The sequence below is a fragment of the Polypterus senegalus genome, chromosome 8 (assembly GCF_016835505.1).
Source record: "Polypterus senegalus isolate Bchr_013 chromosome 8, ASM1683550v1, whole genome shotgun sequence".
NCBI classification, from domain to species: Eukaryota; Metazoa; Chordata; class Cladistia; order Polypteriformes; family Polypteridae; genus Polypterus; species Polypterus senegalus.
Genome location: NC_053161.1, coordinates 91,134,838 through 91,147,450, shown reverse-complemented (window position 1 = coordinate 91,147,450; position 12,613 = coordinate 91,134,838). Strand labels below are relative to the sequence as shown.

Here is a 12,613-nt window from a genome sequence, read left to right as displayed (position 1 = left end):
CAGACTGAAATCAAATGTATCCTTTTATTCTAAAACAGTAAGACTAAGAGCAGTTTACTTCTCAAAACGGAAGGGCGCAGGATGGAACTCGTGACCTCTTGATTCCGAAGCGGGGGGCTGAGTCAATTGAACCACAGAGGCAATTACAATAAACTGCTGTCAATGTCGCATGTTAAGGCGGCTTTTTGTTTCTGCAGTTATATTTTTGAATAAAAGCGCAATTGTGTTATTCTTGTGAAAATGTTTCTTTGCTATTTGGACTTCAGGCTTCATACACTATATAGTAAATGCCTACATTTTGTCATCTACTACTAGAATATAAAAAAACGTTTCTGTTTTAACAATGTGTTGACACAGATTACTGTAGAAACGGAACAGACATGAAATGCGTGTGTTCCAAATAACGATCTATTATTTCCACTCTAAAACTCCACTTCACTCCCAGATACTCAATCAAGCTGAAGTTCGTGCACGTTCTAAATTGGTGGGGGGATGGAATAGCCAGCTGCTCCTAGCTTCTCTTTATCAGCACATTTAGAAGACAAAGGAAGCGATTTAAGGTGGGACGGAATTACGAGTTTTTTCGTAGGCTCTGGTAATTCTAGTGTTAATGACAAGGAGAAACTCCTTTTTCTCCGGCCAGGGGTCTCGAAATCTCAGCAGGAATTTCTCCCTAGCCATCTGCCTCAACGAAGGACTATTTTACCATCTCTCGATCTTGGAAGGACTTCTTATGCTTAATGATCGAGCGACTCACCTGGAATGATGCTTCGGTGTGTCTGCCTTTGCTTTTGAATTCAGGCGAGTGAAAAATGATGGCTTTCCGATTAACTGCGATTTTAGTTCCCTCTCCTTTCTCTTTCTCAGATCGCTTTTCAGAAGGATTCTGGTTTCGTAGTTTTTATGAACAGTTCGAAAGTGCCTTTCTACATTTTCCTTCTTTGGAATAGCAATGATAGATTGACAGATCAGACAAACGCACTTCGATTGTGACATTCTGAGAAAAAAAAATCCTCTTCCAATTCCACATCCAACCCAAAAAAAAATTTTTTTTTTTTAAATCACTTCTGTAGTCGATATAAATTGGAAGACTTACTAGATCACTTAGATAGCCGGAGTTTTGCAGTAGCTTGCGCGTTTGATTGTGCGTGCGGGATGACTAGTGTGTTAGAAGAAAAGAGATCTCAGACTAACCGCCCTGTATGTCAATCAAGTGGCAAATGCCATAGGGAGGACATATGATAGACTAACATTTAAAAAAAAAATAAATAAATAAATAATTTTTTTTGAATGCAACGCAATCTACCTGCACTACCTTTGCAATCTACCGGTCGATCGCGATCGACGTATTGGTTCTAAAACATTCGATCGGTTGTATATATATATATATATATATATATATATATATATATATATATATATATATATATATATATATAGAACAAAGTAAATGTTGACTCTAAGACTATGTAGTTCATTATAGTGTTAATTTTAAATTAAATTAATAATCACCAATTATTAATTTTGTCATAATTGTTCATCCCTAATTAGCAATAACTGATAAAGGATCTGATCAACATATAATTATAATAAAGTTACTTACAATATCATGTGCTATGCTATACTGCTGTATATTTCTTGGCTGGGAGTGAACAGCTGCATTTTGACTTTGTTTATGACAAACAGCCATAAGCTTCCTATGGGTTTATTGTCCCCTGGAAGTTTCACTGCAGCTTTTGGTTTTCTCTCTTCCACTGACAACTCATCGTATGTTCTGTTAGCTTAATCTCTAAATTATGACTCAATTAGTCAATTGCTACTTCTAGTTTGATAACCTTGTTATTTTAGATTGCTATTTTATATTTGTAAATCTGTGTAAGCTATTTTCCTCATCTTAAAAATTAAACACATAACCACTTTAAAGACTGTAAAATCCTCACCAAATACTGTATAATGTCAGAGACCACAGCGTGCCCCATCAATAATGGTTGTCAAAGTAATATGTACAACAAAGGAGCAGCGGTTATGCAATTACTATGAGTTAGCAAGTAAATGAGAAATTAAATGTATTTGCTGTATTTCCTAAAATAACATGAAATCAGGTGTGGAAAATAGGATCACCGTTTGTGTTAATTCAGCCATCTTCAATGAAACTAATATGGATATATTAAAAGTAACAGACAGAAAAAATCATGCTGCTGAAATTAAAGACATTCAACACATGAACAAGGAAAAATGTCTTCAAACACTCATAGGTTTATCTGTATTAATTTACAATTGGTATAAAAATGTTTTGGCAAAAGTAAAGGTGAGCTTCATAATGGGACATTCGATTTATGGGAATCAGAAGTGACAGGCATCTATATATAATTCACTAAGGCAAGACAACCATGGAAAGCACGCCGGAAGGAGTGTGGATTCACTAAGCCGCTGACAAGTGAGACACCCATGGTGCATGCAGGAAGGGCCACGCCCACCAACTCTAAGACCATTGGATACGACGGTAACTCGCAGAACCACGCCCACCAACTCGGACGCGACGACACAGGAAAAACAGCATCATTTATGTTCATCTGTCATAGAGTCCACATGCAGCTCTGAGCCACGTTGACTGTTCATAGAGGCATGTTTCTCGCGGAAGTGAATCGCTATATGCAGCGTGTAAAACAGTTTGCGAGGGGTATCGCATGGGATCCTTAAAACAATCCTTTAAAACTGAGGTTAAAACACAATGAAGGTAGAAGTCTTTAAAAACCAATAAGCCCTGCGCCTCTGTTTCATTACCGTCTTACCTGCTTCACCAATGCAGGGCCTGAAACAGTCGAGATGCTCTCTCAGCAGCTGACCTTCTCTGAGCCTGACCGGTTCACACAGAGGCACCACACGACACGGCAGGACTATCTAAGAAGAGGCATGTTTGTCATGGATGTGAATCGGTGTATGCAGCGCGTAAAGCAGTTTCCAAGGGGTTTCCCATGGTCTTAGACTCGGTGGCCGGGTCTCTGTCAGTTGCTCTTGCGACCGGGCACATGACCAGGCAGTGTGTATGCTTCGAGTGCGAGGGTGGACGCACCAGGACCATCTAAGAAAAATCATGTTGCGGCTGTGAATCGCTGTATGCAGTGTGTAAAACAGTTTGTTTGTCGCAGATGTGAATCGCTGTATGTGGCGTGTAGAGCAGTTTGCGAGGGGTATCCCATGGTCTTACAGTTGGTGGGCAAGTATCTGTTAGTTGCTCTTGCGAGCGGGTACATGACCAGGCAGTGTGTGTGCTTCGAGAGCGTGGGTGGATGCGACAGCACCATCTAAGAAGATTCATATTTGTCGCGGATGTAAATCGCTGTATGCAGCGTGTAAAACAATTTGTCGTGATTGTGAATCGCTGTATGCAGCGTGTAAAACGCTGTATTGTATGTTGCCCTCTCCAGAGTTACATCTTTTCATTCACCTACAGTCGTATACACAATGAAGTAGCCAGTCTTTAAAAACCGAGTTTTTGGTTACGACGCACGACCGTGTACACCATAGCAAACTGTTTTACATGCTACATACAGCAATTTGCATCTGCGACAAACATGCGTCTTCTTAGATGCTCCTGCACTTTGTACACACCGTCCTCCCACCTCGCTACTACAGTGGTCGGTTGTCTTAATTGATTATATATAGAAAGGCAGCCAAAACCGCACAGAGCAATGAAAAGTCTACATGAGTCACAGGTGCATCTGGACTGTGCAAAGACGACAACGACTCGAGTGACGAGTTGGAGGTGGGCACATGAGCAGGCAGTGCATACTGGAAGAGAAATCAGCAAACTAGCATGACGGAGGGAGCAGAGTGGACGTCCTTCTCCTCTCCTCCCGTTCCACCCTCCGCGCCTGAGCGCCACACGGACGATTGTGTGTAGGTTTGTTCCGTGCATTGTTACAATGTTGCTTTTCCTGCTGATTTATTACATTACCGAATTTTCAAATGTTAATTTTCTCCCTGTGCTTAAAAATCATTAAAAAATGGCCTGATTATGCGGCGTATGGTACGATGCAGGTTGGCTAGTTATTTATAACAATGTATGATTTTCACTATAGTCAGCAACATTACCACATACATTTTAAAATGTGTAAGAACAGAGTGGGCAACCAGTTTTCATATGCTAGCTACACATGGACTTTTTTCGAGGACTATGAGTAATGGTTTACTTTTTCAGGGAATTTTTTTTTTTCTCCACCTACAGTACAGGCCAAAGGTTTGGACACACCTCCTCATTCAATGTGTTTTCTTTATTTTCATGACCATTTACATTGGTAGATTCACACTGAAGGCATCAAAACTATGAATGAACACATGTGGAGTTATGTACTTAACCAAAAAAGGTGAAATAACTGAAAACATGTTTTATATTCTAGTTTCTTCAAAATAGCCACCCTTTGCTCTGATTACTGCTTTGCACACTCTTGGCATTCGATGAGCTTCAACAGGTAGTCACCTGAAATAAAACCTTTTCTACATTGGTAAATCTGAACAGGATTGTAAGCCTGCCCCTCATAAGGTCCCATAAAGTAATGTATCACATGCTGCAATAATTTGAAAATGTCCTGTATATTGTTATTTATTTTTATAACACACTTACCTTTTTTATTTTAACTTCCTTGCCACCACCTGCCGCGTTCAAACACAGTTTGTGCAGGATCTTATTATCCACAGATTTTGGTAAATTATGAATACACAGTCTTGTTTGGGAAACAAAGATATTAACATCATTCAGTTTTTTTCTTTTCCGCTCTTCAATCTAAAATAAAAAACATTTTTATAAACATCATTTGGTTATAAATGTACTGCTATCATCTTACACAAAGGTGGAATAAATAATATTTTATAAGGTATACTGTGTATTTAAGTCCTTCTTAGAACAGGTGAAATTCAAAAATAAATCAATTATCGGTATTAAAGTTTAGTTAGAACTATTTCTAGTATGATTAATTAAAACCAATAAAAGAACATTTTGAAAAAGGCATCACATAAAATCACATGCAGTCTACTAGTCAGTTAGCACTAAAATTCTCACTTTTGTCCTCAAGGCAAGATCAGCAGGGTCCAGCCCTTCAGCTGCTTTTGTCCCACTGCGGATAACTGCAAATGAAAAGAAAAGAAAAAAAGACTTAAGACAAAACTGACTTTGAAACATATTATGCTGACTGTTCAAAGTTTCTAGATTCAGAAAAGATAATGTTAATGTTTTAAAAATATTATATACTTAGATCTCAAAATGTAATGACAATGAATAAATACAATTTTAAACCAGCTATTTTTAAGATGAATAAAGAGATACAAATTAGGTCATGTTTAAAAATTCTGTGATTAAAGCAATAATTAACATTAATTAGCATAATAACCATTTTTTTCATTCAACAACAGAAAAATAATAAGCTGCATTTAATTCACGTTTTTCAGGAGCAAAGAGGGAACTACTACAATATGTGTTATGAAGGTATAATTATATGACTGACACATGGTTAACACTGCTGGCACACATTTCCCGTGTTTGGTGTTCAGATCCCACACCTGGTCTTGTCCATGTGAAATTCAGTGTCAGCATGTATTTTCTTCACCCATCACTAAATACATGCACATCAGTTTCACTGACAATTCAAAAGTAATCCTGTATGAGTGTGGGTGTATGTGGAATTTGCCCTGAGATGGACCAGAGGTATAGGCAGACAGAGATGGTTCTTCCATGTGTCTGATGCTACTGGGACAGGCTCCAGCCTCATACCGCTCTGAATTCGATTTAGCAGGTCTAATGGTATTTCAGTGGAAGAAGTTGTCATAATGTCATTTTATATTACTAGTCAACCAGAAAACTGGAATAACTAGAAGAGCGGAGTAAGATCTCCTGTTAATACTACTTTTGGTCATAATTTTAGTGATAGCTGTGTTATTCAACACAAGTGTACTTTACAGTCACATTATTGGTTGAGAGCCTTACTATAGACCTAATCTAACAAGGAACCACCCATGAACCAATTCCAGATGCCATAGTGATGTGTGCTGCATACAGTATTCACAGTCTTACTACAATTAAAACAGATTTAAGCAGGATGAACTGAATCAAGGATTTTTATCTTTACATGTCACACATTTTAGCTCAAAGGGATATAATTTCTACTTTTAACTTAATATGCTATAGAAATAAATGTTGTAATTGAAATTTTGTATACAAGAGGAGAAAAATATCCTTTAAGTGCATACATCTTTAAAATATTTTGTTACTTTAACAAAAAAGTATCACACAGCATTATACAGGTTTTATCCATTGCATCATTTGGATTGTAAATAGAGTTTGGTATAGTGGATCTCTTAACACCTTTGTCCTAAAATGTGTTTAAAAATTCAACTGGAAAACTTGAACCCATGCAATAAACAGATTACCTGAACTGTATAATGGGTGTAATTATTAACTATCTGCAACAATATACACGTGCGATTCTAAATTTCATCCAGACAATCAATTGTCCAAATAATGTACATTTATTATTAATCTGTATATCTTGCATTGACGCAAGTACATTACTAAAGTAAATAAAAAAATAAAACAGTCTAGCAACAACTACAAATCACACTTACGTCCTTCTCTGGCCAGATACAAATTACGTGTTCCTGTGGGCTTCTTCACTTTTTTGTCCTTAAGTTTTACAGCATCCTCTCGACTAACTGCAAGAACGATATTTAACTTGCGACCATCAAGTTTAAGTCCACCAGTCTGTAAAAATAAAAAAAATAAAAAATAAAAATACAGCACTTCAAATTATGTAAATTGACATTAGGTATGTATAATGGGGAACAGGCCAAGTAAAAAATAAATCAAAGATAAATTTCATATTTGGGTGTGGGGCACGCAAATTAAGTGAAGGCTTAATTTTAGGGCTTTGTATCATTTGGCAACAGGAATTTGTTGTTGGACTGGCAGCATTTCTGTCCTTGCTGAAAACACCTCCTACTAATTGTTTTGGTTAAAAGTGAAGAATGAACTTAAAAGTTTTAAAACTTCACAAATATAACAAGCAAATGAATAACTATTGATTGCAACAACATTTTCAGCATTCCGTAACAAATATAAATATATATATATATATTATATACAGGGGCGGCACGGTGGCGCAGTGGTAGCGCTGCTGCCTCGCAGTTAGGAGACCGGGTTCGCTTCCGGGTCCTCCCTGCGTGGAGTTTGCATGTTCTCCCGTGTCTGCGTGGGTTTCCTCCGGGCACTCCGGTTTCCTCCCACAATCCAAAGACATGCAGGTTAGGTGGATTGGCGATTCTACATTGGCCCTAGCGCGTGCTTGGTGTGTGGGTGTGTTTGTGTGTGTCCTGTGGTGGGTTGGCACCCTGCCCAGGATTGGTTCCTGCCTTGTGCCCTGTGTTGGCTGGGATTGGCTCCAGCAGACCCCCGTGACCCTGTATTTGGATTCAGCGGGTTAGAAAATGGATGGATGGATGGATATTATATACAGTATATATATACTGTACACACGTGGACAAAATTGTTGGTACCCTTCAGTCAATGAAAGAAAAACTCAAAATCGTCACAGAAATAACTTTAATCTGACAAAAGTAATAATAAATAAAAATTCTATGAAATTTAACCAATGAAAGTCAGACATTGATTTTCAACCATGCTTCAACAGAATTATTTTAAAAATAAACTCATGAAACAGGCCTGTCACAAAAATGATGGTACCCCTAACTTAATATTTTGTTGCACAACCTTTTGAGGCAATCACTGCAATCAAACGATTCCTGTAACTGTCAATGAGACTTCTGCACTTCTCAGGAGGTATTTTGGCCAACTCCTCATGAGCAAACTGCTCCAGTTGTCTCAGGTTTGAAGGGTGCCTTTTCCAGACGACATGTTTCAGCTCTTTCCAAAGATGCTCAATAGGATTGCGGTCAAGGCTCATAGAAGGCCACTTTAGAATAGTCCAATGTTTTCCTCTTAGCCATTCTTGGGTGTTTTTAGCTGTGTGTTTTGGGTCATTGTCCTGTTGCAAGACCCATGACCTGCGACTGAGACCAAGCTTTCTGACACTGGCCAGCACATTTCTCTCTAGAATCCCTTGATAGTCTTGAGATTTCATTGTACCCTACACAGATTCAAGACACCCTGTGCCAGATGCAGCAAAGCAGCCCCAGAACATAACAGTGCCTCCTCCATGTTTCACAGAAGGGACAGTGTTCTTTTCTTGATATGCTTCATTTTTCCGTCTGTGAACATAGAGCTGATGTGCCTTGGCAAAAAGTTCAATTTTTGTCTCATCTGTCCATAGGACATTCTCCCAGAATCTTTGTGGCTTGTCCACATGTAGTTTGGCAAATTCCAGTATGGCTTTTTTATGATTTGTTTTCAACAATGGTGTCCTCCTTGGTCATCTCCCATGAAGTCCACTTTGGCTCAAACAACAACGGATGGTGCGATCTGACACTGATGTTCCTTGAGCTTGAAGTTCACCTTGGATCTCTTTAGAAGTTTTTCTGGGCTCTTTTGTTACCATTCGTAATATCCGTCTCTTTGATTTGTCATCAATTTTCCTCCTGCGGCCACGTCCAGGGAGGTTGGCTACAGTCCCATGGATCTTAAATTTATGAATAATATGTGCAACTGTAGTCACAGGAACATCAAGCTGCTTCGAGATGGTCTTATAGCCTTTACCTTTGACATGCTTGTCTATAATTTTCTTTCTAATCTCCTGAGACAACTCTTTCCTTCGCTTCCTCTGGTCCATGTTGAGTGTGGTACACACCATGTCACCAAACAACACAGTGACTACCTGGAGCCCTATATATAGGTCCACTGACTGATTACAAGATCGTAGACACCTGTGATGCTAATTAGTGGACACACCTTGGATTAACATGTCCCTTTGGTCACATTATTTTCAGTCTTTTCTAGGGGTACCATCATTTTTGTCCAGGCCTGTTTCATGAGTTTATTTTTTTAAATAATTCTGTTGAAGCATGGTTGAAAATCAATGTCTGACTTTCATTGGTTAAATTTCATAGAATTTTTATTTATTATTACTTTTGTCAGATTAAAGTTATTTCTGTGACCATTTTGAGTTTTTCTTTCATTGACTGAAGGGTACCAACAATTTTGTCCACGTGTGTGTATACATATATACATACACACAGTGGGTACGGAAAGTATTCAGACCCTCCCTTCAATTTTTCACTCTTTGTTATATTGCAGCCATTTGCTAAAATCATTTAAATTAATTTTTTTCCTCATTAATGTACACACAGCACCCCATATTGACAGACAAGAATAATGACAGACATATTGCCTGGTTGTCTCCACACACTGAGAAGAGGCAAGACATATCGAGGGAAAGATGAATGCGGCCAAGTACAGGGATATCCTGGACAAAAACCTTCCCCAGAGTGCTAAGGACCTCAGACTGGGCCAAAGGTTTACCTTCCAACAAGACAATGACTCTAAGCACACAGCTAAAATAATGAAGGAGTGGCTTCACAACAACTCTGTGACTGTTCTTGAATGGCCCAGCCCTGACTTAAACCCAATTGAGCATCTCTAGAGAGACCTAAAAATGGCTGTCCACCAACGTTTACCATCCAACCTGACAGAACTGGAGAGGATCTGCAAGGAGGAATGGCAGTCCGTGTGGGGAGGTGAGGTTGTTGGGAGTAAAGTCTTGTTTATTAAGAATAAGTTCTTCTTAAGTTTGTATATGCTGGATTTATGTCCAAGTGTCTGTTAATGGCGTTCTCATTTGATAACCAGGATTCAGCCAGCTCTCTAGCACTTTTATCATTGGCTTGCAGTTCGTGCTCAGCGGTATACATAGGACAAACTTCAAAAAGAATCGCAACACGTATACAGGAACACCCATAGCGCCGTCAGAAGAAAGGACGCACTGTCATTGATCTATAAGCATACTAAATCAACAGGACATACATTTAATTGGGACGATGTACAAGTAAAATTTAAAGCCGTCTATATATCTATATACTGTACATATATACACATATACACACACACATACACATACACACAGTTATGGCCGAAATTATTGGCACCCCTGGAATTTTCCCAGAAAATGCACCATTTCTCCCAGAAAATTGTTGCAATTACAAATGTTTTGCAATACACATGTTTATTTCCTTTATGTGGATTGGAACAACACAAAAAAACAGAGAAAAAAAGCCAAATCTGACATAATTTCACAGAAAACTCAAAAACTGGGCTGAACAAAATTATTGGCACCCTCAACTTAATATTTGGTTGCACGCCATTTGGAAAAAAAAAACTGAAATCAAGTGATTCCTATAACCATTAACAAGCTTGTTACACCTCTCAACTGGAATTTCTGACCCCTCTTCTTTTGCAAACTGCTCAAGGTCTCTCAGATTTGAAGGGCGCCTTCTCCCAACAGCAATTTTGAGATGCTGGCCACTTCAGAACTCTCCAGTGCTTTGTCTTTAACCATTTCTGGGTGCTTTTAGAGGTATGTTTGGGGTCATTTTTCTGCTGGAACACCCATGACCTTTGACGCAGACCCAGCTTTATGTCACTGGGCCCTACATTGCGCCCCAATATCTTTTGGTAGTCTACAGATTTCATGATGCCTTGCACACAGTCAAGGCATCCAGTGCCAGAGGCAGCAAAACATCCCCAAAACATCTTAGAACCTCCACAATGTTTGACTGTAGGTACTGTGTTCTTTTCTTCATAGGCCTCATTCTGTTTTCTGTAAACAGTAGAATGATGAGCTTTACCAAAAAGCTCTACCTTGGTCTCATCTGTCCACAAGACGTTCACCCAGAAGGATTTTGGCATCCTCAAGAACATTTTGGTAAACTCCAGTCTGGCTTTTTTATGTTTCTGTGTCAGCAGTGCGGTCCTCCTGGCTCTCCTGCCATAGCGTTTCATTTCGTTCAGATGTCGACGGATAGTTAGAGCTGACACTGTTGCACCCTGAGTCTGCAGAACGGCTTGAATATGTTTTGAAGTTGATTGGGGCTGTTTATCCATTATTCGGCCTATCCTTCATTGCAGTCTTTTATCAATTTTTTTCTCCCGTCCACATCCAGGGAGATTTGCTACAGTGCCATGTGTTGTGAACGTCTTGATTATGTTGCGCACAGTGGACAAAGGAACATGAAGATCTCTGGAGATGGACTTGTAGCCTTGAGATTGTTGATATTTTTCCACAATTTTTGTTCTCAAGTCTTTAGACAATTTTCTGCTCTTCTTTCTGTTCTCCATGCTTAGTGCGGCACACTCAGGCACACAACAGAAAGGTTGAGTCAACTTTTCTCCATTTTAACTGGCTTCAGGTGTGACTGCTATATTGCCAGAATCTGTTTCTTGCCACAGGTGAGTTCAAAGGAGCACCATATGCTTGAAATAAAATGATTTACCCACAATTTTGAAAAGGTGCCAATAATTTTGTCCGCCCCATTTTTGGAGTTCTGTGTGACATGATGTCAGATTTGGCTTTTTTTCTCTGTTTTATTGTGTTGTTCCAATGTACATAAAGGAAATGTATACCAAAACATTTGTAATTGTAACAATTTTCAGGAAGAAATGTTGCATTTTCTGGGAAAATTCCAGGTGTGCCAATAATTTCGGCCACGACACTATATCTATATCTATGTCTATGTCTGTCTGTCTGTAGGGCAAGAACCAACCTGCGAATGTTGCAATTTAGCACTAGCCCAATGGGCCACATGTTTTGGGATTGCACCAAATTAACATTGTTTTGGACAAAAATCTTTGCATGCCTATCAGACAAGCCTTGGTGTCACAATCACTCCTAACTATTTAAAAACTGTGTTTGGTTTATTCCCAGATGGGCTTAAAGTGGAGAACAATATATTCATTTGTTTAAAGAGAACAATTTCCTTAAGAAAAAACAAATCATTTGTTTCTAACAATGTTGTTTTCTGAAATAAAATACATGCACGTCATAAAAAATAACCTATTTATTCTTACCTCTGAATCATCTCCTGCTGCCTTAATACAACTGTCTGTAGCTTCTTTTGTCTTGAACTGGGCAAAAGCACAGCCTAAAAATATGAAATAAAAAAATAAACAGATAACACAAGAATGCAGTGTGAAAGATTTTTGCAATATTTTATTAATGATTACTAGCAAATTAATGAATATACCCAGCTCCACCCAGGCAATATCCCAAGCCAATGGGCCTCAGTGTTGTTGGTTAATTGGGTGTATCAGAAGTATACAATATGTTTTTTTTTTCACAAAGGGCTAATATTATTATCAGACAGTGTGGTGAAGTGGTTAAGGCTTTGGACTTAGTACTTCAAATCATAAGGTTGGGGGTTCAAATCCTACTACTGACACTGTATGACCATGACAAGTCACTTCACCTGCTTCTACTTCAACTGGAAAACCAAAAGAAATGTAACCAGTCATATCTCAAATGTTTTAAGCTACCCTGGAGCAAGGTAATATTACAAGTAATATTATTACTAGGTTATTGAAGTTGCTTACTTTTGAATATGCTACACATAATTGCCCATGATTATAATATTCCTGCATTAGATTCTTTCCTGCTTTTCCTAGTCACTTTTGTTGATG

The 12,613-nt window shown here is 38.6% G+C and overlaps 1 protein-coding gene across 1 annotated transcript in view; it reads right to left on the bottom strand.

The window, feature by feature from the left end:
- The window catches only part of rbm28 (RNA binding motif protein 28), an 83,964-nt gene that overhangs the window by 31,419 nt on the left and 39,932 nt on the right, over nucleotides 1-12,613 (bottom strand). Inside the window, exons 11-14 of the mRNA XM_039761449.1 lie at nucleotides 12,005-12,078; nucleotides 6,619-6,754; nucleotides 5,060-5,124; nucleotides 4,625-4,783 (exon numbers count right to left, since the gene is read on the bottom strand). Coding sequence (XP_039617383.1) covers nucleotides 4,625-4,783; nucleotides 5,060-5,124; nucleotides 6,619-6,754; nucleotides 12,005-12,078 — 434 coding nt within the window. The remainder of the gene's footprint in view (nucleotides 1-4,624; nucleotides 4,784-5,059; nucleotides 5,125-6,618; nucleotides 6,755-12,004; nucleotides 12,079-12,613) is intronic.